This window comes from Gavia stellata, chromosome 28 (genome assembly GCF_030936135.1).
Source record: "Gavia stellata isolate bGavSte3 chromosome 28, bGavSte3.hap2, whole genome shotgun sequence".
NCBI classification, from domain to species: domain Eukaryota; kingdom Metazoa; phylum Chordata; class Aves; order Gaviiformes; family Gaviidae; genus Gavia; species Gavia stellata.
This window is the reverse complement of record NC_082621.1, coordinates 1,178,867-1,202,504: the sequence shown is the minus strand read 5'-3', so window position 1 is coordinate 1,202,504 and position 23,638 is coordinate 1,178,867. Positions and strand designations below refer to the sequence as shown.

The following is a 23,638-nucleotide window of genomic DNA, read 5'->3' as shown; positions in this document are numbered from 1 at the left end:
TCACAAAGGTGGGGGGGTTAAATTCACAGCCTGGATAATTGTGTAGTTTGAAGCCCTGATCAGTCATAAAAAACATGTGCTGCAACAAACACTGTCGCAGCTGGCCGGCACTCACAGATACTATACAAAAAGAGTAAGAACAATTAGCAGTTTGCAACCACGGGTAAGACGGCGTATTTTCCCCGTCACGCGCCGGTGGCAGGGCGGCTGAGAGGGACGCCTGGTGGCAGCGCTCGCCTCAGCTCGTGCGCCTCAGCCAGCACATCACCTGCACCCGTTCTCATCTCGAATGGGTGATGAGGAGTGGTTTTCTCAATATTCCAGCAGTCAGGACTGCTGGGAACACTTGTCTGTTCAAAGGATAGAGGGAGAGGTAAGCAGAGCAGAGACACTGCAGTCTCGATGGCGTTGTGTCAGCACAAGGTGTTTAGATTGAGGGCCAATCCAAAGGCATTTTTAAGTAGCTTTTGATAAATTGAGGAAAAACCCCCCAAAGAGTTTTTTGGGGGGGTTGGTTCTTTTTTTGTTGTTTTTTTTTAAATAAAAAGCAAAGTCTGCCTAACTGGGGGTTTAGGACAAAACCTGGGAGGAAGAAAAGGAGAAAGGAACCCCCACTGACCCCTGAGACGGGGTAGGCACCGAAGCTGGTCTGCAAGCAGAGCACTTAACAGCTGGTGGGAACTGAAGAAAACGCATGGCGGGACAGATAGGAGACCTCATCACACACCTGCTCTGACTGGGCAGAGAGAGGGTCTGAGCCCTGCTCCCCACAGCCCAGGAAAACATACTGCCCATCAACACCCCCCCTCCCTCCCAGCTTTGCTGCCACCCAAGCGTGCGTGTCCGGGGTAACCTCCCCTCGCAGGGCCCTGGAGCTGCTCCACAACCCCCCCGAGGTTCGGGGGGAAGCCGGCTCTTCCCAATTCTGCTCTAAGCCACTGTGCATCGCTGCAGTATGATGCTCCGAACGGCAGCTCCTGCTTCCTTACATACAGCAGCCTGCCCTGGCCGCCCAGCTGTGCCAGGGTTCGGCTTTGCTTTGGTGTTTTATCCCTCTAAAGCTCTGTTAATCTGTTTTATTGCTTTCTGTCATAGGGATAATCCTTTATGTAAGCACAGCTTCTACAGTTGAAGTCCTCATTTCGCTTGAAGCACGTTAACTTTGCCAGACTCTCCCATGTGATGCACAGGTGATTGTTTTATTTTTTAAATCCTTGTTTAGTTTCTCCAGAAGTTTGGGGTGGTTTTTCTGGGTTTGGTGGGGTTTTTTTGTTTTGTTTTTTTTTAAAGTTTAGCTGCTGCACAAACATGAGACTTTGGTCTTTCACGGGAAGCTAACCTCAATCACATATGTAGGTTAGTGCTTTCAGAGGGTATTCAGGTGCATAAAGCTCCTAAGAGGCCAAGACCCGTGGATTTCAGTGGGGGTGAAGCACTTTGCCTCTTAAATTGCTTTTGAACAGTCTCACAAGGTGCCTAGTTCATATTTTAACATCTAAACACATTTCAGTATTTACCCTTTGGGGCCTGCTCCATGCTATATACCCATTATTATATTTCAGTTTTGTAGGTCAGAAGGTTTTTGGGGGTGATAAAATCTGATAATTACATTAATGCAAAAAAACCCCCAAAACACCCAAACAAAAAGCTTTAAGAGCAATTTTTTTAACCCAGGCTTCTTAATAACTTTTACTAAGCATATTTTTGTGGTGAGATAAAAGCATGTATTTGAGAACTGCCCAGTACAGAAGAGAACCTTTGCCTACTTGATTTTACCTGCAGAGCAAACCAAACAGCAGAGCTGCAGTGATGTCAGAGGTCACAAAGCATGAGTCACACTCTCAAAAAAAAAAAAAGCCTGTTTTTTCTTGAAGAGAAAAACAAACCAAAGCAAACAACTCCCTCACCGTGATGCAGTGTTTTGGATTTGCCTCCTCACTCCCTTGGTGGTACCCTGTGGGCGTGAAAGACTCACCAGCTCTCGGGCACCCTGTGGGAGATGGCTCAGCCCCCCGGAGGGGACCCCAGCCGGTCTCCAGCAGTACAGGCACCCTCAGCGGAACCCGCACCGCCCCAGCTCACCAGCCTGCACCCACGTCTACCCCCCACAGCAGGAGCCCGGGGACACTCACCACAGCTGGAGGAAGAGGCAGCCCCAGGAGCTTGCACCCACTTGCCAAACAAAGCCCACAAGAAACAGAGGCAGCAGACTGCTCACTCCCATGAGCCCAGCAGCAAAAGCACAACGAGCTGGTGGGCTTTATCTGCTCCATCTGCCTCGTGGGAGGGTTTCAGGTCCTGCTGAGGACCCCAGGTGGGTGTGCTGGCCCGTCAGGAGCTCCAGTGGGCTGCTCTCGATCAGGGGCGGTGGGTCAGCTGGAGGTGTCAAGAGGCACCAGGCTCCTGGTCCCAGCTGCAGCCTAAGGAGCTGGGAAAGGGCTGTCACAGGAGCACGGCAAAGGAGCCGGCTTTCTCCGGAGGACGGTCCTTCAAGGAAGTCCCTCTCCTGCATCTGGGCCCTGATGCTCATGTTCCCTGTGGGCACCTCTGCAGGCACCACGGGGGTTCATCAGTGGCTCAAACACTCCCGACCGGGCACTTGTTCAGGTTTTCATGTGCTTGGAGAAGTTGCTTTACCCTTGATGACACCTACTCATACAGGTACACACCCTTAGCTGCAACGCACCCTGTCTTTGCCAATAATTACTGTTATTTACATATAACATGAGAATAGGTAGCAGATGAAAAGCACAGACAGCCTTCAAAACTCAAGGCTGTTGCACAGATAAAAGCTGTTGCACAACAAGCGTTTGCAGCACCTGAGGAGCGGAGTCTCCTCTGGCTCCTGCACCAGCCGATTCCACCTGAGCCCCTTTGTGGTCAGGCCCCCAGTCCAGGCAGCAGCTGCTATCAGTTAAGGCATCAAAGCTTTATGTTGGCAGCAACAATCATTCCAGAAAATTATTTTTTAGAAGAGCAAAATTCAGTAAGTAAATCTTCAGATGTGTAGCTTAAGATGTAAAGCAATCTCTATATAGTCAAAATGCTTTGTTAAAGGGAGCTCAGCTGACAGGAACAACACTTCCATGAGTTTGTGCACGATCTGGAGCACTAACAGATCCCAGGATGGAATTAAAGGAATAGAAGAACCAGGAATGAGTGATCCCGTTTGATATTTTAAACCTGAATTACCTTTCTAAAAATGCAACATGGTAAACTGAACTTCAAACATAAGGGCAACAGCCTTGTCTTTTTATGGACTTCCGTAGTTAGAATGCTGTGATTTTAACAAAGAACGTCTCACAATTTTGGCACAAGGGCTACCGGTTTCTCAGTTAAAAGTCAGTCACACCACGGCCTCTGCAAACAAGTTGTTTGAGCAACCAAACAGGCTGAAATGAAAGGAAAATAAATCCATTCAGTCTTGACTGGGGTTATTGTGTGAATGCGAAGAGGCCAGACCTGCTACAGATCAGTGAGCACACGGAGTTTTCAGGCATTCGCATCTGTGCTCTCGTAGAAGATGACAGAAGACTGCCTGTTTGACAAGCGTCCGCGGCACTGGTTGTTCTGCGACCCAAAGAAAATACTTGGGTAGCTTGGGGAGAGGTTTTGGGACAAGCGGTAACTCAGATCTTCCTGTGAAGGACAGGCTGTGCAGTCTTTGCTCCATTTTGCCTTCAGTTTTGAAAATCTGAAAATGTTAAATTATTGGCACAACCGCCTTATTCCATGAAACAAGCGTGTCTCTGGGGTTTGCTTGATCGGCTTCTTTTTTACCCAAAGCAAGAGACTGTCTAGCTGAAGGTACATGCGTATCTGAATTTTCACACGTTGTTATTTCAACCTGCGTCTGTTATTTTTGGTGATGTGAGTTTCCTCAGACTAACGAGTTAGTGGAACAAATAACCCTCCTCTCTTAATTACTAGCTTTTTGGCAGAGTTAGTTATGAAATGTAAAACCAAAATGGGTCACTAGGTAACTCCCCCCTTCTTGTAAGTGCCTCAGGATGTATTTTTCTAAAAGCAATCCTTCTAATTGCTGGAAACAAACTCCTAAAATGCAATTTGACTAGTACAGCTGCAAATGCTTAAGCATAATGGCAAGAACAACTTGCCCGCTCTTCCAAGAAACTGAAATTTTGTAAATTCAAAATTAATTTTTAGGCAGGTTTCACTGCTTCAAACTTTTAAAGCCCAAATTGAGGTGCAGCCATGGTTTGTGTTTCCTCATGAGTGTTCTTTTTGTGTCCAAAGTAACACCTTTTTTCAAACAGATTAGTATCAGAACTCCTACTTTTCCTTAAAAAATGAGGAAAATACAAGCCTTCCCACATCTGTAGCTCATGGTGTGACAGTGCTCTTAAGAGGAAGGCTGCCATCGGCGATTTCTCTTTCTTCCTCATTTCTATTGTTCTGCAGCAATCTTTTCTGCAGCAGTCACTGGTAGATAAAAGTGACCGCACGGTTGCAGATTTGAGTCAGCCGTCACCCTGTCTGTGGGCATCGATTCGGTTGTTCACGTCTATGTTCTCTGGCAGCACCTGAACAGGCGTGTTCACATTTGCCCGCTGGGGAGAAGGTGCCGTGCGGAGCCTGGCACACATTTGTGTTTGTCTTCGCATCTACAGTAAGAATTTAAATTAGTTCTCTAGAATTACACTAACTTAGGCTATTTCGTAGAAGAACCTGCACACGCTGAGAACTACAGCAGGCACTTGAACCAGGACCTTCCACTCAGCACCAACTGCCAAAAGGTTTACTTATCTTGGAGTACGAAATGAAACTGTAAACTACGAGGCAGAGACTCTGAAGCTATTTAATACACATAGGAGATGGCACCAATTTGTATGCTGTGTATATGAGGTAGTGTCTGATATAATAACCGCTTCCAATCAGAAATAAAGGCCCAAACCAGCTCATGGAACCTTGTGTACTTGGGCAGAAGGCACAGCAGTTAATCAGCAGAAAAAATTGGCTTCATGTATTAAGTATTTGGACCACAATTGCATCTTCCTCTTTGTATCTGGCAAGTATGATGCTTCTTGTAAATTCAAACCTCTTAGCCCTTTAGGGAGGAAATTTTGCTTGGTTTAAAGTAACATGAAAATTATTTCTGATAGTTTGGAGGGAGGTGGTTGAAAGCTTACAGGCAGAGAGACTACAGGTTCACTAATACTTGCATTATTTCCTCTACGAATTCTCCCATTTGTTGGCTTCCAAAGTCAGCAGCCCTCAGAGATCCTTCCAGACGTATCCAGCATTTAAACAAAAGCCTAGAGTTTTTACTCTGGTTTTCTGGTCAGGAGTTTTTACTCAGGTTTTCAAAGTGCTTTTGCAGCATAACTTCTTGTATGCAGTGTGTCTCAGGAGTGAATTCCATGTTTTTCTTCTCCTCTGGGCTTAAGATGGCGAACAGCTGATGAAAGCCCTAAATCAAATACAGGTGTTAACCTTAAAAGACAAGAACCAGACCACAGTAAGTTTAAAAAACCAAAACATGTTGGATTTTATTATTTTTAGACCATTTAAAAAAAAAGACCAAAAGGATTTAAAAAACATTACCATGTGATATACCCACTATTCTGTAAAAACATACTAGTTTATTGAAGCATATGCATCATGTGTTCTCTTATAAAGTCATGGAACGGCTTGTATCTGTTGCTGCAGTTAAGGGTGGTTTTTTCCTTCAGTAGGGCTTCTGCTTATATAGGGCAAAATATGGCATTTTCAGTACATTTGTAGAGTTCCCAGAGGTTTTGAAAGCTCATGGCAAGAAAAACTACTATTTTTTACCATTTCTGCCATATTAGTGACTGCCTGCTCAGAGAACATGTACGTGTTTAAATGCTCTCCTGCTTTGTACTTTGCCGTATCTCTGGCTGAGGTCATACCAGGGTATCTTAGTAGCAAATGAAGGAGTTAATTGGTAAAGAAAAGCAAAGATTGTTGTTGAAAAGAATCCTTTACCACTGAAAAACCCCCAAAGACGACTATACTCAGTCCTTTGGAAATGGATCTCCTGAAATGCTGCATGCAGAATGTAAGCAAGTTTCCATCACTGTAGAACAGCCAACTCTAGAAGATAACAAAGAGATTAAACAAAAAAACCCCCCTAAGACCAAGTCTTTTAGAGCGCTACTCGTGAGTACTGAAAGCTTTTTTTAAAAGGAAAGAACGGGGCAGCTGCAGCAGATGTCCTTGCTGGCAAGAGCTGAAGCAGCCCTGGTCACTCACGTGAGGCTGCTGTGGGGCTTTTTGGTGGTGTTAGAGCAAGGAAATGCTCTAGGTTATACCCAGCACAGGCCTCGCGGCTTTGCTTAATGCCAACATCAAGATGCCTCAGTAACAGTCTGACCCCTCCAGAAAGCGAGTGCATTAACCACCCTCCGTGACCACAGCACCGGTGTCCTGCCTGCCAGCGCGGTGTTCACTAACCTCTGCGAAGCCAGGTCAGGAGGGCTACGGCAGAGAGGTGACACACACCTGCATCTCGCTTCAGCCACAAGCAAACAAGGGCCTTTGAGAAAGACGACATTTTCACCATGGTCGTGCAACTAGAAGAAAGGGAGAAGGCTGATTCCTAATATAAACCCCAAACCAACGCTATCTTTCTCGGGAAGAAATGCCAAGCAATAGTTAAGTGCCTCTCCACATTGTACAGCTGGTGTTTAGAAACACGAGGTTTTCTTTTGTCTGTTGCAAGATATCCTTTGCCTCTAAAGGCCCCTTTAAGTCACTATGCTGATAATCTGACCCATTATTAAAACCCAGTATCCTTTGGAGACAAGTGATAACAGGCAAGGAAGATACAAAAGCCGCGGAGCACATTTTGAAATCAAAACAGTACTTCATTAAAAAGAGACACATGAAATGAGTCAATATTTATTCTTTCTTCTCACTATCCTCAGCGATAGGGTCTGCAGGAGGCTCTTCAACCGTCGCGCTGTTGCTCTCTGAACCGGTGTTGCTGTCACTGGTTCCCTCCTCCGCAGTGCTATCGACACCCTCTTGGCCACTCTCCTTATCGTCTGGGGTAGATGTTCCTTCTTCACCATTCTGCTGGTTTTCTGTGCTCTCTTCTGGGTGAGGCTCTTCTGTAATAAGAGATTTCTCAGTCTCATTTACGTGCTAATACATTTACCTAGGTTGTGCAATTAGAATTTAGGAAGAAATAGAACCTGTAATAAATCTAAGTATTCCGCAGCAGTTATTTCTGTCACTTAGAATGGGCAGTAACAGGCACAGCTCTGGGAGAGGTCTCAGCGCTTAGGATGTACATGGTCCTGCCACACAACGTTCTGAAGTCACCTGCAGCTGCCTGACCTCAAAAGTCTAGCCACAAGAAAGCGATGGGCCTTGTTACACCAGAAGCACTAGAATTCAAACGCCTTGGTCCCCCTTCCCTTATACTCGTGCATTTACGGCCACGACTCACTGAGATATGAGCCACCGATACTCTTACATACAATAGTATTTTCTAATGTCACTGTACAGAATGCAAAGAAGCCTGCAAGTCAGCCTGCAATAGCAGCATGGAAAGAAGTGCTGTTCTATCATCCTTGCTAGATGTTGACACTGGGACAAGGAAATGCTCTCGGTAGCTCCGAGGTAACTGATGGCTAAAAGCTGAGTTAGATTTAGAAAGCATTTTTTTTCCCTTGGGTATGTGACACACAAAGCATTACATAGGGCTTTGTGGTATCTAACCCTCTCCCCTTCTAAAAAGGAGCAACTTAATGAGAAAAAGCAAACACCTGTGTTCACCAAGGTGAAGTTAACTAATCTGAATGTTGTTTTTCTCAGGCCTTTCTTCCTACTAACAGCAAAAACACAGGGCACTCCTCCGAGCTAAGCTGAGCCTCTACAGAGATACTTTGATGCTGATCGTTGGAGGATTCTGATGCTGGTCTTCAAATGCAGTTACCTGTCTCCATTGGAGCACTCTCCTCTTCTTTCTTCTCCTCTGTCTTGTTAGCTGCCTGTTCTTCCTCAGCTGCTGTGTTATTCTGACTGCGCTCAGCTTGCTCAGCTGCTTCTTTTTCCCTTTCCTCCTGCCTCTTGCGAGCCTGCTCCTCAGCCTGAGCAATTTCAGCTGCAATTTTTTCCATATCCACTTCCACCTTCAAACTGCATAGCTAGCAATTAAAGAAAGGAGAGCTCTTTTACTGCCTGTACATTGAAAAACAAAACATCAGTAAAACCCTATTATGAGTTCAATATTTCTACACGCAGCGTAATTCTTTTGTTTGACAAAGTCTGTATTAAAAGCTTCAGTAACTAGGGAGGGAGATAGAAGCATATTAACAAAAAACCAAAAAAGGGGATAAAGAAACAACCTAAGCCTTGTCATGTGAACACAGCCAAGGACAGAGCAGTATGTTCTCCATGGGGGCTTTAGGCCACCTTCCCTGAGCTGCCCTCTAGTAGCTCAACCAGTCAAGCCGGAAGGCAACTTTTAAACTGTACTGGCTGAATGTCGCCACTGAAGGAGCACAAAATGAGACAAACACTGCATGCTGTCTAACATCCACGCTCTAGGACACTGGTCATCAGTTGTGTAATTATATGTAATTGAATACAGAACCAAGTGGAAGCGGGTAGAGCACTTGTACAAATGGGTAACTAGCAGATTCCTCAGAGTGAGTGGAAAAGAGTGAGTGCTGTACCCTTTTAAGCTCGTTGTTAAAGGATTCTGTGCTTTCCAAAAACTTCCTCTTCTTTTCCTGATGACGTTCTTCAATTTGCAGAAGCTCAGCTTCTAGTTTACGCTGGAAATGAAATAAATGGTAAGAACCTTACTATGCAGTCATCTGAAAAACTGGACAAAGTTTACAGCTATGTACAAAAATATTTAGATGAGTATTTTAAAATATACCCATATAATATATAAACATCCTTATGCCTTCCTTGATCTAATACCCAATAGCTAAGAAGTTCATATTGAAAAGTGTGAACAATAAATACATTGTGCAGTAATTCAGGATTAGCTAGGCATATTCTAAGTGAAAAACAGCACGTACTTGAGGTGAATATTCCAGCATAAAATCTACGCATTTTCTTTCATATCATATCCCACATAGGTGTGTATATATATACACACACCACCCCCACACCTCAATTACATTCTCTAATGCAGAAAGACCACAATTCAAAGGAAAGAAGGGATACCACCCCCCAAATCCTCTTTTGTTACTAAAAAAAGCAACAAATTTCTATCTCATTCTGGTCTCTCAGTTTTCTTCACCTACGTGTATGCTGACTATACTGACAGCGTTCTGTCGTTAACATGTTTGTTTGGAAAATACAGGCATATGCCCAGTCAAAGCTAGGTGAAAGGTGCAAGCGTGACCTCACTAGATTTCCTTGTACGCACCTAACTTTCAATGAAAAAAGTTACAATAGGGACAATTTACTGTAATAAAGAATCGTTACAAACAATACCACGAGTCATAAGCTACCCGAAAGTCACATTACCTGCACCTATTGAACTGAAGACTTACACTACATACAGAAGGTTATGTATAATAATGAAGAGCTATGGAGTTAATACTTAAGATATCCTAAAGAACAAAATACAGTTTAACATGATTCTCAATAATAAAACAGCATAGAAAGTAAAGTCTCACGTCTTGCAACTCCCCAGAAATTAGCTACTGGAGCGTACAGAACGCTGACACCCAACAAGAATAGTCATGTAGGCACTCAAATGATCCGAGACTTGGAGTACAGCCCAACACCATTATGTTTTAGCTGCCTTCATATCATTTATCTTTACCTGATGAACCATTAAAGATTGAACCTGGCGTTTAAGAACTTGCATTCTAGCTGTAGTGACAACAGAGCGGACATCAGGCACCACACTTTCACTCAGTATCTCACTGATGAGACGATGGTTTCTTTGGAAACGAGCTGTGGCTGTGTGCTTCATAGAAAATCCATCGTCGTAATCTGAAACAAGTTTTAAGTGCAACTGCTTTAATTCCACAAAATGAGGACCAAGTCCAATGACACTGTACCCACATTACTACTTATTAAAAAGAAAATAAAAACCCTAGCACCAGTTGCTGTCATGTCTCAAAGTTCACACTAACAAATACAGAACATCAGGTAATCAGAAAAAAAGACAGTATGAGGACAGAACACCATTCACCCCGGCACAGCTGTAACAGCTGTGACTTTACACACATTTCCCACATGTCTGCAATGTGGATTGACCTAGTTATTCCCTGTGTTGCTTTCCACATTTCCAGAGTAAGAGGGACTATTAACACACTGAATAAAAACCCCATTCCTGATTAGTCATGTTACCAGAACAATATCCAGTGCAAAACACCAACAGGAGAGTGACGCCTCTATAAATAAGCTTTGTAGCACAGATCAAAAGGACTTACTTTTTGAAACACTGAGGAATGAAAGCATGAAGCAGTGATACACGTTTACTCATCACTGAAAATTCATAGTAATATAATAAAAGGGTATTAAATTTAAATTTTTTTTTTTGTAAATACAGTTTTCTAAAGGACAGTTACTGAAAAAACCCACTTCAGGAGAAAAGGTACACAAGCACATAGGTCAAGCGCTGGTCTCCTTATAAGCTTCTGGCAGAGAAAAGAAAGGAAGCCCAACAGGAACCAGACTCTCTTGTCTGACATGTATGTAGAAGATTAACTACAAAGATGTAAGAATATTTTGGGTCAAGCATTTTTTTTTTCTATCTGATCAAATTAAAAGAGCTTCCAGTTTATGGCAAGACACTGAACTTTGACAATTTTAATCTAGTTACAGCATTTAACATGAACTACTGCATTATGGATTGTACTAGATACTCATTTTAAAAGTAAAATTCACTTTGATGCTACAAAGTGGAACAAAATCATGTGTTTTCCTATATCTAGCAGCACTCAAAAGCTTCCAGCCCATAGAAGACAGAAGTCTTCCTGTGCTGTGACCTTCTGTATTTCTTTAAGGAAAGCGGGCAAAGGCTTTCAACACCTTAAAAAAAAATAAAACCACAGTCTGCAGTTGTGGTATCAAGAACCTATCTACAAAACAAAGTCCAAAAAATTCAAGTCAAACTGATTAGAATTTAAAGCGCAGTAATTAAATAGCATTAAGTACTGGTGAGGAACCAAACTTAGAAGACACTTCTGTGAGTATAATTCATGTTTAGTTGAGTATTAAAATATTAAGCAACAAATATGAATTATCTTCCAGAATGTCATGTAGAAAAGGCCAGAAGTTCAATGTATTTTACATCAAGTTTTCCTAATGGAGATTCCTCTCCAACTATTCACAGGAATCTTAAAGAGAATCCTAACATATCACGCCAGAAAATACTACCAAAGAAGGTAACTAGTTTAATGAAAAATTTATCTGCTTTATTTCAAAGTGTTACGTTCAATTTCTCATTGAGGTATCTGATTAAATGAAGCGAAAAGAGAAAACTAGCGGGAAGACTATAGATCTGCGAGAGACAAAGTATAAGCAAATTGGTCTCCTTAAAGTTATGCCTTTGTCCGCTTAAAGACTCCTTTTATGCTAAAAGTTCTTGATCCTAGTGACATGCCAGATCAGACAGAAGCAACGTTTTGTCACAGAAAATAACTTGCTGTTTTGTCCCAGATGTGAACAGATGCAACACAGGGCCTTGTGCAGCTGGTTCCGGCTGAGCTCACTTGGCCCAGGTAGCACAGAACAGAATTTCCAGTCCCCAAATGCCAGCTACTGGGACACTAAATGTATTTTTTACCTAAATTTTGCATTTACCTAACCCTGGGGAAAGTGCTGTTTGTCATTACTTATCTCAAGGTTACAAGGGGCAAGAAAAAAAAAAAGGGTGTAACTGACTGAGTACATTTTTCACCCTCAGGTTTCAACAAGTATTTGGTCACGAATTTAAAAGTAGACATAAGGTGTATGAGTCTGAGTTTTCCCACTGGGCGGGGTGCATTTCCTTGCAGTCAAATAAACTTTCAGAATTTTCTCATCAACTTGTCAACAGCAAGGGTAACTTATTTTCTAAACAATCTCAAATGACAGTTGCTGAAGACATTCAAAGTTCAGGTGCTCTTAATCATACCAGAACTCTGCCTGTCAGAATTATGTGCTTCTGGTAATAAAGCACGAAATTCCATTCAAGCTGATTAAATCGGGCATCTAAGCCCTTTATAATGCTTATGTTAAAGCCATTACAGAGCTTTAAGCAGACTTATTTGAAGTGTAAGCATTACTTCACACATAATTAAGGCTTGGAGTAACTTTTGCCACTGGCTTGCCACCTTAGTTTTTGGAAACAAGGCAAAGTCAGCTGTTAGCGGTATGAAACAAAACGCGATAATGAAAACCAGTAAAGGTACCAAAACAGAAAGGAAGTCACGTTAAACACTGTTGAAGTTGTACACTGGTAGTTTTCCATATCTGGCGTCTGTTTCTCTACACTGTCGGTCCTGCAATGAGACTGTCTCACTGGACGTGCATACAAATTCCTTCTGCTTACCATCTGGATCTTCTGCTGGCTGTATACTCATGTAAGGTTCACCTTTCTCCATGCGTGACTGCCTTTGTCGGCTTTCTTCTTCCAACGCAGCCTCAGCACGACTTTTTGCGTTGATGTAGGCAAGGTATGCAGGAGAGTTATGGTAGGCCTTCATGGACTCATTGTACTCTATCTGAAACGTGACCAATATTGTTTGATGGCACCATTGGACGATTTCAGACTTGACATAACTGTAGTTGTGTAACTCAAATTGTAGTCACACAGACAAAGCTAGTTTGAATCATCTGGCTGATACGCAAATGACCATATTCTCTCAAGTCTTTCTTTTTACAAATTAGAACATCTTCCATAGTCATTCATTGCTAAAAACACTAGCTGGGCTTTTAGGTACATTTCAGTTGTAATACCCGAGAACTCTTAAGGTAGCTTTGTTTTTTGAGATTTAAAAATCAAACACCTCAGAACAAGGCATTTATGATCAGATGAACTCTGATAAGAAAAAAATTAGTTAAAATACTGTCAATAATTCTCTGGAGTTCTAACTAGATCTTTGATTCTGATTTCTTCTCTTCCCTTATTCCAGTATGTCATGAACCAGTTTTCAAAATAACTTAAAATTTTTTGGTTCTCTGATCCATCCCTGCACTGGGATGATACAGAATGCTGCAGCCAGACTACTGTCTCCTCCTGGTAGCTGGACTGCATCACTATTTTCACCTTCTTTGAAGTATTTTCACCGTCTTTGAAGTATTTTTCCCTTTGAATTGCTTTCTTTAATCTCACTTTTAAAATTGGCCAAGTCTAGGTTTTCTACAGTGATTTGAGATACTTCCGATGAAAAATAAGATATAATCTACAATACTGTTAAAAGTACCTAAACATCTTGTTTTCTTTATGATTAGAACTGGAATCCGTCTACCTAGGCACTGTAAAAATATAAATGAGATGCCCCTGCCCCAAGGAGCTTACAATCTAAACATCATTACCAAGTTAAAAAATAGAATTCCTTGATTTTTTTTTTTTTTAAACTAAGAGCATCCGGCTTTGAAGTATTTCTCTCTTGACTTGGAATAAAAACAGCTTAGATTTGACCAGGTTATACACAGCCTCAAATGCCTACCAGGTTTAAGCACAACACAGCAGCTGGACAATTTTCCCTTTGTTACCTTAAGATCACAGTAACAGTCTTGTAAAGGTCCTCAACACTTACCAACCTAGACACAATGTAGCTGTCGTCTTTTGTCACGAAGATCAATAAAACCAAAACAAAACCACAAGAAAACCCTAAAAGTGGTAGCATTTTTCTATTAAGAAACAAAACACTATGCCATAGCGTGGAGTTACACCAGATTACACCATGAAAACCAAACCCTACGTGACTGGAAGTCTTTTATGAGCACGTTCATGACAATAGCAGTAGTTGCAGAGCACCAGTTTTGAAAGAGGATTTTGGTGATGAGACAATCTTTTCAATACTGATGTTGTACAATCAAATCCATTCATTAAACAGTTAAAATCGACACTCAATTATAAATACTTCATTTTGAATTAGGTCTAAGAACTGACCAGTCACAGTTGATGTACAGTTATTTAAAAAAATCTAAAAGACGTGTCAGGACATACTTCCATTTAAGTTACATACAGGGGTCTCGTGAATGCCTCATACACCACTGCATGGGTAAGATGAATTTTTCTTCTCAGGCCAGTTCCTAGAAGAATCAGCTGTAATAAACATCCCAGATTTCTTCCATTTACCTTTTCAGCTTCATATTCATTCAAATACTCTTGCTTCTCTTCATCAGTGAGATCTCGCCACATTCCTCCAATAATCTTGCCAATTTCCCATAACTTCAAATCAGGATTGGACGCCTTCACTTGGTCCCAGACCTTAACAGAAACAGCTGGAGCTTTACTAATGATATCTAAATACTTCCAAATTAAACATTTTATATTGTCATCTCAGTGTTCTTTCTGGAATCACCATGAAAAACAGGATTAAGTTAGGAATGAGTCTGGCTAAACTATCTCGATTATTTTCTGGGGCAGGAAGTCAGTAGGAAGCCATCTACTGAAACAGGCAATTGCTGAAATGGCTTTGGTTTCATCAGAATATTGCCTTTAACCCTCTTAATTCTCTTCTTAAATGCACATCGCTGCATCTCTGGGAAAAAAAATGCTACTGAGTAAACACATCCAGCAGTAGATTATGATAAAGAGCACTGAGCTTTTCAGATCAGAATGTAACATTTCAAAATATTTTTCAGTCTTGCTGATCAATCTGAGTTCCAACAAGTTCTGACTCCACCAAAAAAGTTTCTAACTTTATAGGGAAAAAAAAAAAAAAAGAGAGCTGCCAGTGTTATTTCTTGCTGCGCCACTTGACTTTTTTTGTTGATGGTTTTTTGCCTAAGACAGACATGCTGGTAAAGATACTTTACCAGAAGTGGAAGAATTTCCTTCTGGCTCACCCGCTTCAGACAGGCTGACATGCCCTCCCCATGCCCCATCAGATTTCAGACTCCACAAGAGTCCCTCTCCTACTTTCTGTCAAACAGTTCATAGAATAGCGAAGCAAACGTTGCCACAGGCTAGGTTGGTGAAGGAGAACATGCAAAGTCCACTCATTGCTACTCTTCAGTCCAGCTACAGCACTGTACCAAGCCCAGTATACCGCAAGGAATACTTCCTTTATATAAAAAAGTTCTGTCAGTAAGTCACAGGCACTTCTGAATGTGGCAGGGTGGATCCTTGTCAGCAGAGACAGTGGTAGGAATTATCATTTTAGAGAAAACTTTCCCCCCAGAAATTGGCAACTGTATGAACAGACTACCGCTGCCTTTATTCTGAAGGCAATGCATCTGTACTTTACAATTCCCTTAAAAGAATGTGCAGGCTGTTAGAAGTAAAAGTTTAGAAGCTGAAACTAAGATAATAGCAATTAATTGTTAGCACATACGAACACTAACTTTTATTATTACTTGTTTGACACTGTATACCCACCTTCCGGCTGTACCTCATGTAGGGCATCAGGGGCTTGTCTGGGGGTTTGGGGGGCTTTGGAATGGTAATACCAGAGGAAGCCTATAAAAGAACCGAATAAATCCATTTGTTAATGTGATCGCTGGACAGTTTCCACATACACTAGTTTTGGGAAACACCCATTCTTGTGCAGTTGACACAAACAAACTACACCCCCCTACAGCCTCCCCCCAGCAAGAGAAACAAGCAACACCAGCAAGAAAATCACCCAAACTGTGAACAGGTACTAACTACAGCTGGTCCTCACAGTAGTATTTTTCCAATTTAAGTTTGTCCTTTTATCTGTAAGTTTATAGAGTAGTAACTAGATAAATCTTCAAAAGGGCTCCACAGTCTTAAAACTGAAACACACTGCTTCGGAATTTACGTCGAAACACCAATCCCAGCAGGTTGCTTTTCTCACTTCTGTAAGCAATTTCTGTACCTGTTTTGACAAGTTTACTGTGTGACTACTGTACAGGTGAAAAAAGATAAGGAGAAAGTTTAAGGTCATGAAGTTATCAAGACATATTTTCAAATCATTTTAGCAATATATTCGTCTGCAAAATATGTCAGTGGTAACTTGGAGCCAATTAAACTACTCATTGTAAAAAGAAAACAACCCTATGGAACTGATCTGTCAATGTGTGCATTATTTGCACCCAAGCTGTACTTAATCGTCCAATTAGCTCGCACTAAACAAAAGGACACTGCGCACTAACTGTTGCTGATTGAAAGTTGCCGCATCCCCTCCGGTCCCCTCAATCTACACAACACCTGATAGGGTTTTCTCCTGAAACAGTGCAGTAGCGTTACAGTCCCTGTCAACTGCAGGTTCTGAAAACCTCCACTCTTCAAGCACTTACACATGTGAGGAGTTCCATTATACACTGTATTAAGTGGGAGCATTTTTGTAAAAATATAAAGCAGTTTCAAGATTTTTCAGGACTACAGCCACAGATAAGCAAATACTTGGATTTGGCCAAGAAGGCTCATGCTCAGTATTCAGCTTGCAATTTTTTCCTCTTGGTATTTTTGTTTTGCTGAATTTATGGAGCTCTATGAAACAATGCATACAGAATTGTGTATAGATATAAATAATGTACATGAGGTATATGCATTACCAAAATGTATACATACATACACATACAGATGGATTTGAAAAACATTAACGGAAATTGTTTAATGCTTTTAAATTAAGAGGAATTTAAAGACACCATACATATATTGATATATGCATGGCAGAGAAGGCTGTATATGCTTATGACATACAGAAACAATGAAAGTTCTCAGACAAAACCTAACTTGTTCTTGTATAAGGAAAAGTATATGTTCAGACAGTACGTTCAGTCAAGTTCCAGCTTGTATGGGGAAGGTCTTTTCTGTAAACGTTTTAACAAACCAGATGAACTTCATATATGAAGTTTGAAAGACTGTTTATGTAAGAGAGGCATAAAAAGAGTACACTTCATTAATAGCACCATATATTTGTTCCTTGAGAAATCTTTCTATCACGTTCCAAACTAATCAGATGTTTTGAGATAGAAAGTTGTACACAAAAAAACCTTAAAGTTATGAGAATTACAGAAACTTAAAAAAAAATAATCAGGGATTTACTCTATTTCTGTTGTTAATTATGAAAATGTTACACTTCCACAGTCTATTTTTGTTTCCTAACTGCATCCAATGCTCAGGACTTTATCTGTATTTGAAAGAAGCTGTCACCTCTCTCATCACTTGACTCCATCTCTCTTTGTTTACTCCATGGAAAATGAATGTAACATCCATTTTCCACACACTGACAGAGTATGTAATATCTGTAAGGATTCTTTTTTATCATCATCACACTTTTGTTGAAAAAATAATTTCTGAACTTTAGACTTTGCAGTTATTACCAGACTAAGACTGGAAAGAAAAATAAAGGCTTGCATCTCTTGCATGGCTCAATAGCATGATGCAACTACTATCAACAATCTCGTTTGCAAAATGTTCCTCCTTATTTTTGTGCCAATAAACCTCAATAAAATGAGCAGTTCCCTCCCTCCAAGAATTTGTACCCACGCTACAGAACCTTTCCCTAAGCATGCAGCGGTCACTGAAGACCAAAGTCTGTCTTTTTGGAGTTCTGCATCATACATGATTACCACATTTTTTCTTTGCTGAGTAGAAGTCCGTTTTCCTGCAAAAGGTTTCAGAGTGAAAGGGAAGGGGGGTAGGGGTGGGGAATAAGAATCAGAAGTAATTTTTTGTTTTTATAAAGAAGTGGCAGCAGCCAAGATTCAGAAGAACCTAACTCTAAAGCCATTTCTGGTCAATTCCTGTTGTTTGCCGGATGATGTAATAGTTGATTCTCCTACCGTGACCCGGCTGTTGGTGCCCGGGTTCCCTCCCAGCCTGTAGTTGTTGTAGGCCAGATGGCTGTATGGATTGTATCCCACAAACCCTGGTGTGCTGGGCATTTGCTGATGGAAACAAATGAGACAAAAACACGAATGAGAAATGAGCTCAAACGAGGAAAACACAGAAATGAAAATGAACTGCAATATGGCATGCAAAAGCAACCAGAATTTAAACAAGCAAATGAGGTGTAGCAGTTGGTATCTTCAAGACAAAACTTACTCCAGTACAAACCTATTAAGGAAACAGGATTTTTAAGCAAATGTGTCACTACAATTTCTGTCTGAAGTTGGTGATTTTATTTCTATTAAGTATGTAACTCATTTAAACGAGTATTCTATAAATCCAGCTCATGGCTAATAAAATTTTCCAACGTAAGCCACCAAGTAATTCAGAAAGATTCTTCTATCCAAAGGGTTAAGCTTGCAAGGCAACACAGCACACAATAATCTGGCAGAAATCCCCAGTATCAACATGTACTATACCAATGAAAATCCCTGTCTGCTCTTCTTCCCATCCTTCTGCCTTTCCAACAAATATTATACTGTCAATAAATAGGAAAAGGAAAAAAATAATCTCTCATCTGTGCACCACTACCAGTATCTGAAGACTTTCCTGATGGTTTGCAAAATTTAAATATTTTGGGGAACTGGGATTAGAAAGCTGGGAGAGAAGACAATTCACAGAGATACCCTTCTGTTATGAGGTAGGCTGCAGACTGACAGAGTTGAGGAACCGCTGCAATAAAATCTACAGGTTAGAAACTACAAACTAATCTTAACAGATCACTGGATCCGAGACCATTTCAGAAGTTAATCAACACATCTTCTTTCATTCTTGAAAGTGGATCAATTTGTTCTCACCTCAGTAATGTAGAGAAGAATCTAGTTTCTTTACAACCCCTTCTTACCAATCATCTACATTCAATCAAGTATCAGAAGGTGCACTGTATCCCCCTCCTCACATAAATCTCTCTCCTGCCTTTTTCCATTACCCCCCACTTCGCAATCAAATTTTGTTGGGAAAAAAAATGGATGAACTATTTAATAGTAATTGTGATTAAGTCCTGACTGTGGTGGTCCTATCACTCCATTAGGATTCATGATATCCTGTAGTGTTTCTAGACATTTAAGTGTCATCCACACAGTATCCCACTCATCGGTTTCAGTAGCACTTTGGCCCTAATAAGAAACACATTTTCCAACAGTCTTTTAAAGTGATTTGCTGACTGGACCCATTCTAAATTACAGTTACAAAAATTCTACAAACAGGTTCAGGACTCCAAGAACCAAAGCAGGACAAATACCAGCACTGAACAAAAATAACCTATAAGCTAAACTACATTAACTTGTGAAGTTTTCAAGTATATGTAGACACACTGTAGTCAGTTTATTTCTAAACATACAAATACAGTCAGCCTTCAAATATATATTTTATTGCCAAACTTTTAAAAGTCAGTCACAGCAGTTGACATTTACTCAATCTGTATGCCTGTGATCATGACATACACATTCACTATTCCATAAGATGCCATTTTACTGTCATTTTCTGTATTACCATAACAACAGGTTTTGAATATGTTGAACTACACCTCTTCAATAAAATCAGACGACAATTGTAATCTCCGTCTGCTTAATTCTTTATTTCTGCAAGACAGGATTTAAGTGTTACATGGGAACTACCTTGCATTATATGGACAATTTTTTACTTCCGCTAAAATATTGTATTTATGAGAACTCCTGGTATTTTATTGACTGTAGTATCTGGAACTGGCTGTGGAAGAACAAGCAAGGTTATTTGTCTACTTTTATGACTTGCATTAACAGAGCATAGACTATCATCTCAAGGACTGTATAAAATATAAGTAATACAGGAGATGCTTGAAAGACAGGTAATGCATGTTGCAGTTTTGAAATTTGTTTCATGTACCCTTCTGAAGACTTCTAACTTGACTAAAAAGCGTACCACATCAATATACGCTGTTTAACGACATCTCTAGCCATGCTACATCCCAAAGGAATCACACATGTACATGCACAGCTCTCCGCGCAGGAGTCCAGTTGTAGAGTGGATGCCATCATGTTCCTTCTAATACTGGCACAAACCTATTAAGTTGTGTGCAAAATGAAAACTCTGAACAAGCTACGCAAATAACGTTTATTATGTAAATTTGTAAGAACATAACTTATATTTATACATTATGTAATTTTCAAGCCTCTTTAAATGTAAAGTATGGCACAATAAATTTAAAGGATCACATTTCATCTAAATCCCATCCTGCAGTTTTCATCCCAGATGCAGAGATCAGGGACACTCTACTGGATAACACTTCTCAAATTTTCTTTGGTAAAAAAAGTTTCACTATAGCATCTTTGCTCATTCTGCTGTACGAAAGATTTGTATTTTCTCATGTGAATATGTTACTCCTAAAAATGCAAGCTACTTAGAAATGTGAACGCTACAGAACAGGCGCATTTGCTTTAAAATGCTCTCCTGACCACAGCATACTGGTATTCCAGAACCTTTTTATACATGCGTGAATGCAAACGGCCATGATTCAAAGCTACTGTTCATGTTTTCCTTAGTGTCATTCCACACCATTTTTCCAGAAAGTAAAATATTTCTCATGCCATAGATTCCAAACTACCAGTGACTTCAAGAAATTTGAATACCACTGTCTTATATATATGACAGAATTTTGCGTAATCCTGCATTCCACTGAAAATCAGCTAGGTACAATAGAAACAAAAAATGCACTGCCTGCCCATGATTTGGCAACAAATTTGAGTGGGAAGTTCTAGAAGTAAATATATCAGTTTGTTCTTAAATATTCCAGTGTACTGTTGCAACCCACTGTGAATATAATTCTAGACCAACTGACTGCTCACAGAAAATTAAGCATCTGCAGGGTCTAGCCTTAGAGGTCAAACAACTTTATTCAGCTTCTCTTTCACAAACTGCTTAAAAAAGAGAGAGATTAATTTAAACAACGCATATCATATTAATAACGAAATACAACTAGTTTGTGTTTGCAATACAGGAAGGTGATGCAACTCCGTAATTATTGCTCTGGTAAGTTATTAAAGGCTATATTACCAGATCTGTGTTAATGAGAAAAATCACTATACTTACGGTTGCAGGAGCTGGGGTAGGAGGTGGGGCATAAGATGGCCTTTCTGTTAAGATATAAATGTAAGCAATTTTTTTTTCTTGAGAATTTGAAAAAATCTTTATCAGGCATCTGCTGTGGTAAACATTTTTAAGCAATTTACAAAAACAAGACAGAAATCCTACTCTGAAAGACTTTGCATTTTGCCACTGAAGAAAGTAAAGCAAAAACACAAGAGGAAGAAAGAAAAAAATTTAAGACCACACCATTGCTATATTGCTACCCTTTTATTTAGGCATAAGGCTGAAGAATATGAAACCGCTTATATGCACATTAATTAAAAAGAGAGTAAGCAAAAATGCTGTGAAACAGGATTTAGAAGCTGTGATATTTGGATTTCCTGTCAAAACAACATGCCAGAAACCAGCCACAGCAAGATTTAAGGCCAAGAGTTTGGTCAGAAATGACTACACTTCATATCATTCCTTTTAGTGCAAGGAATAATAGGATTATCTCACAAACAGGTTCTGCTGAACCAGATCTTTAATTCATCAAGTTAAAGGAAGAAAAATCTGAAAACTTACTTGACATTTTGATAGGCAAATTTTCAGCCACCTGACATTATATTTGTACTTCTGAAAGACAAAAGAATACCATGCTATTAAGTATTGTGCCTTTGCTTCCCCAAATCTTTGAAACTTCACCATAGTCACCATTAATTACCAAAGAGTTTGCCAATTTTGAAATAAAGACAAAAGAGTTTCTAAAAGCTGAAGTGTTATCTCTTTGAAAAACGAATGTACTTTCCAAGGAATCTGGCCTTAAATAGCTGTGAAAGAACACTCAGGTTTATGTCATTTCCATATTAAAGGCTTTCAGTATGTATCTTTTTTCCCCTGAAGAAATAAAAAGAATACACCCCACTATTTTACACTGTTTCAGAAAACTGGCATGAATGTATAAATGACCAAATTAAATAATATTTCCTTTACACAGTACAAAAAAAACGGCCACCGAACACGACGGGGCACTACCATAGGCCACGGGACGTGACTTATTTCATCTTTTAGCCACGAGCCCATCGGTGCGTACAGAAAAAGCGCTGTAGCAAAGCTGCATTTTTTCGGCCTTTCTCTTCAAGTAACCCCACCGAAGTCGCAACGGAGGTCGGACCTTCGTTCGAAATGCCCGATTAATACGCTGCTTCGCCTCAGACCCACACACGCTCCGCAACATGGGGCTGCTCCTGAAGCTCCGGAGCAGCCTGACCGGCAGCACGCCCGGCGGCGCTCCGCGGCAGCGGCAGCGCTGCAGCTCCAGCGCCGCTGTTCCCGCCGGGCCCCCGCGAGGAGCACGAGGCCAGCCGTGGGGGTCCCTCAGCCCCACCGAGCCCCCTCCCCGTGCTGCACGGCGGGGGCCGAGCGCACCGCGCTCCTGACGCCGGGGAAGGCCGTGCGCCCGCGCGGAGGGGCGCGCACCCCGACCCGGCAGCCGCTGCAGCTCCGAGGCGGCTGCTGGAGACCCCCCCCCCCCGCCCTCCCCGAGCGCGGCCGCCCCTCGCCCCGCCGTGACCGCCCGCGGAGGGCGCAGCCCCCCTCAGCCCCGGCAGCCGCTACAGGCGGGGGGCCGGGGCCGCGGTCTGCCCCCTCACCCGCACTCCAGCTGGGCCGCGGCGTGCCCCCGGGCCGGCCCGCCCCGCAGCCGCCCCCTCCCCGACTCACCCGCTCCGGCGCCGGCCGCGCTCCCTTTGTTCCCCAGCAGGCCGGGGCGGCGGCGAGGACGGCGCCTGCGCGCTCTGCTCCGTACTTTCGACACGCCGCCCCCGCCCTCCTCCAGCCCGCCGGCGGCTGGCCTGTTTTTTAAGGCGGAGGCGGTTTGCCTGCCCTGCTCCCCCCGGAGCCCCCGCCGGGCCGAGGCCTTCTCCGCGCCCCCCCCCGGGCACGGCGGAGGCCGGAAGGGGTGGTGGCGAATCTGCGGGACGTAGAGGGCAAAGGCGATCCGGGCGCTGCGCGCGGCCCCGCCCCGCCCCGCCGTTAGCGGGAAGGAGGCGCCGCCTCGCCCGGCGCGGGGGGTGTTACGGCGGTGCCGAGGCGTCGTGCGGCCCGGGCTGTCTCCGCCCCGGACTCGCAGTCTCCAGCAGCGGGGTCGTCCCCTTCGCCCCGCGACAGCAAGGGGAAGGTGCGGGCGGGAGGCCGCCCGCCTTCACATCCCTGTCAGCACTTTCCACAGGGAGGCTAACCTGCTTCCCGCCCTTCCGCCGAGCCGGTTCCCCGCTGGGCAGCCGCGGCCGTTGCTAGCACGCCCGCAGCGGTCCGGCCGGGAGGAGCGGCAGCGCTGTCTCCCGGTGGTGAATCTGCGGCGGCGAACAACCAGGCGGGGGGCGTCTGGGGGCGGCCGTTGGCGCCTCGCGCCCGCGGCCGTTTGGCGCCTTTTTCCCCTCAGAGGGAGCGCGCGGCGGCGCCCTGAGGCGCTCTGGTCCGCGGGCTGCTCGGGAGGCGTCGGGAACGATGCTGCTGTGTAGTGTCAGGGCCGGAGTAAGTCCCATAAAAGCAGACGATAAAGTCAGGTGAACAGTCCTGGCAGCGCTGCGGAGCCCTTTGCTGTGTGAAGCACGC

At 42.6% G+C, this 23,638-nt stretch overlaps 1 protein-coding gene across 1 annotated transcript; it reads right to left on the bottom strand.

The window, feature by feature from the left end:
* Positions 1 to 5,480: 5,480 nt before the first annotated feature.
* On the bottom strand, positions 5,481 to 22,790 carry SMARCE1 (SWI/SNF related, matrix associated, actin dependent regulator of chromatin, subfamily e, member 1). Its single transcript, XM_059830428.1, has 11 exons — positions 22,745 to 22,790; positions 21,608 to 21,658; positions 21,047 to 21,090; positions 17,875 to 17,979; positions 15,500 to 15,580; positions 14,255 to 14,386; positions 12,500 to 12,671; positions 9,779 to 9,951; positions 8,670 to 8,771; positions 7,928 to 8,138; positions 5,481 to 7,097 (listed from the first exon to the last, which is right to left on the bottom strand). Exons 2-11 carry the CDS (start codon positions 21,612 to 21,614, stop codon positions 6,886 to 6,888), a joined length of 1,239 nt encoding a protein of 412 aa, XP_059686411.1. The 5' UTR covers positions 21,615 to 21,658; positions 22,745 to 22,790; the 3' UTR covers positions 5,481 to 6,885.
* Between the last annotated feature and the right edge of the window lie 848 nt (positions 22,791 to 23,638).

Bases quoted from the DNA above. Each gene is read 5' to 3' on its own strand.
- SMARCE1 (XM_059830428.1), bottom strand. The intron at 8,772-9,778 runs GTAAAGATAAAT...TTTCATTTCCAG, and splicing joins AATCTTTAATGGTTCATCAG to CGTAAACTAGAAGCTGAGCT. The intron at 7,098-7,927 runs GTAACTGCATTT...CTCTTATTACAG, and splicing joins GAGTGCTCCAATGGAGACAG to AAGAGCCTCACCCAGAAGAG.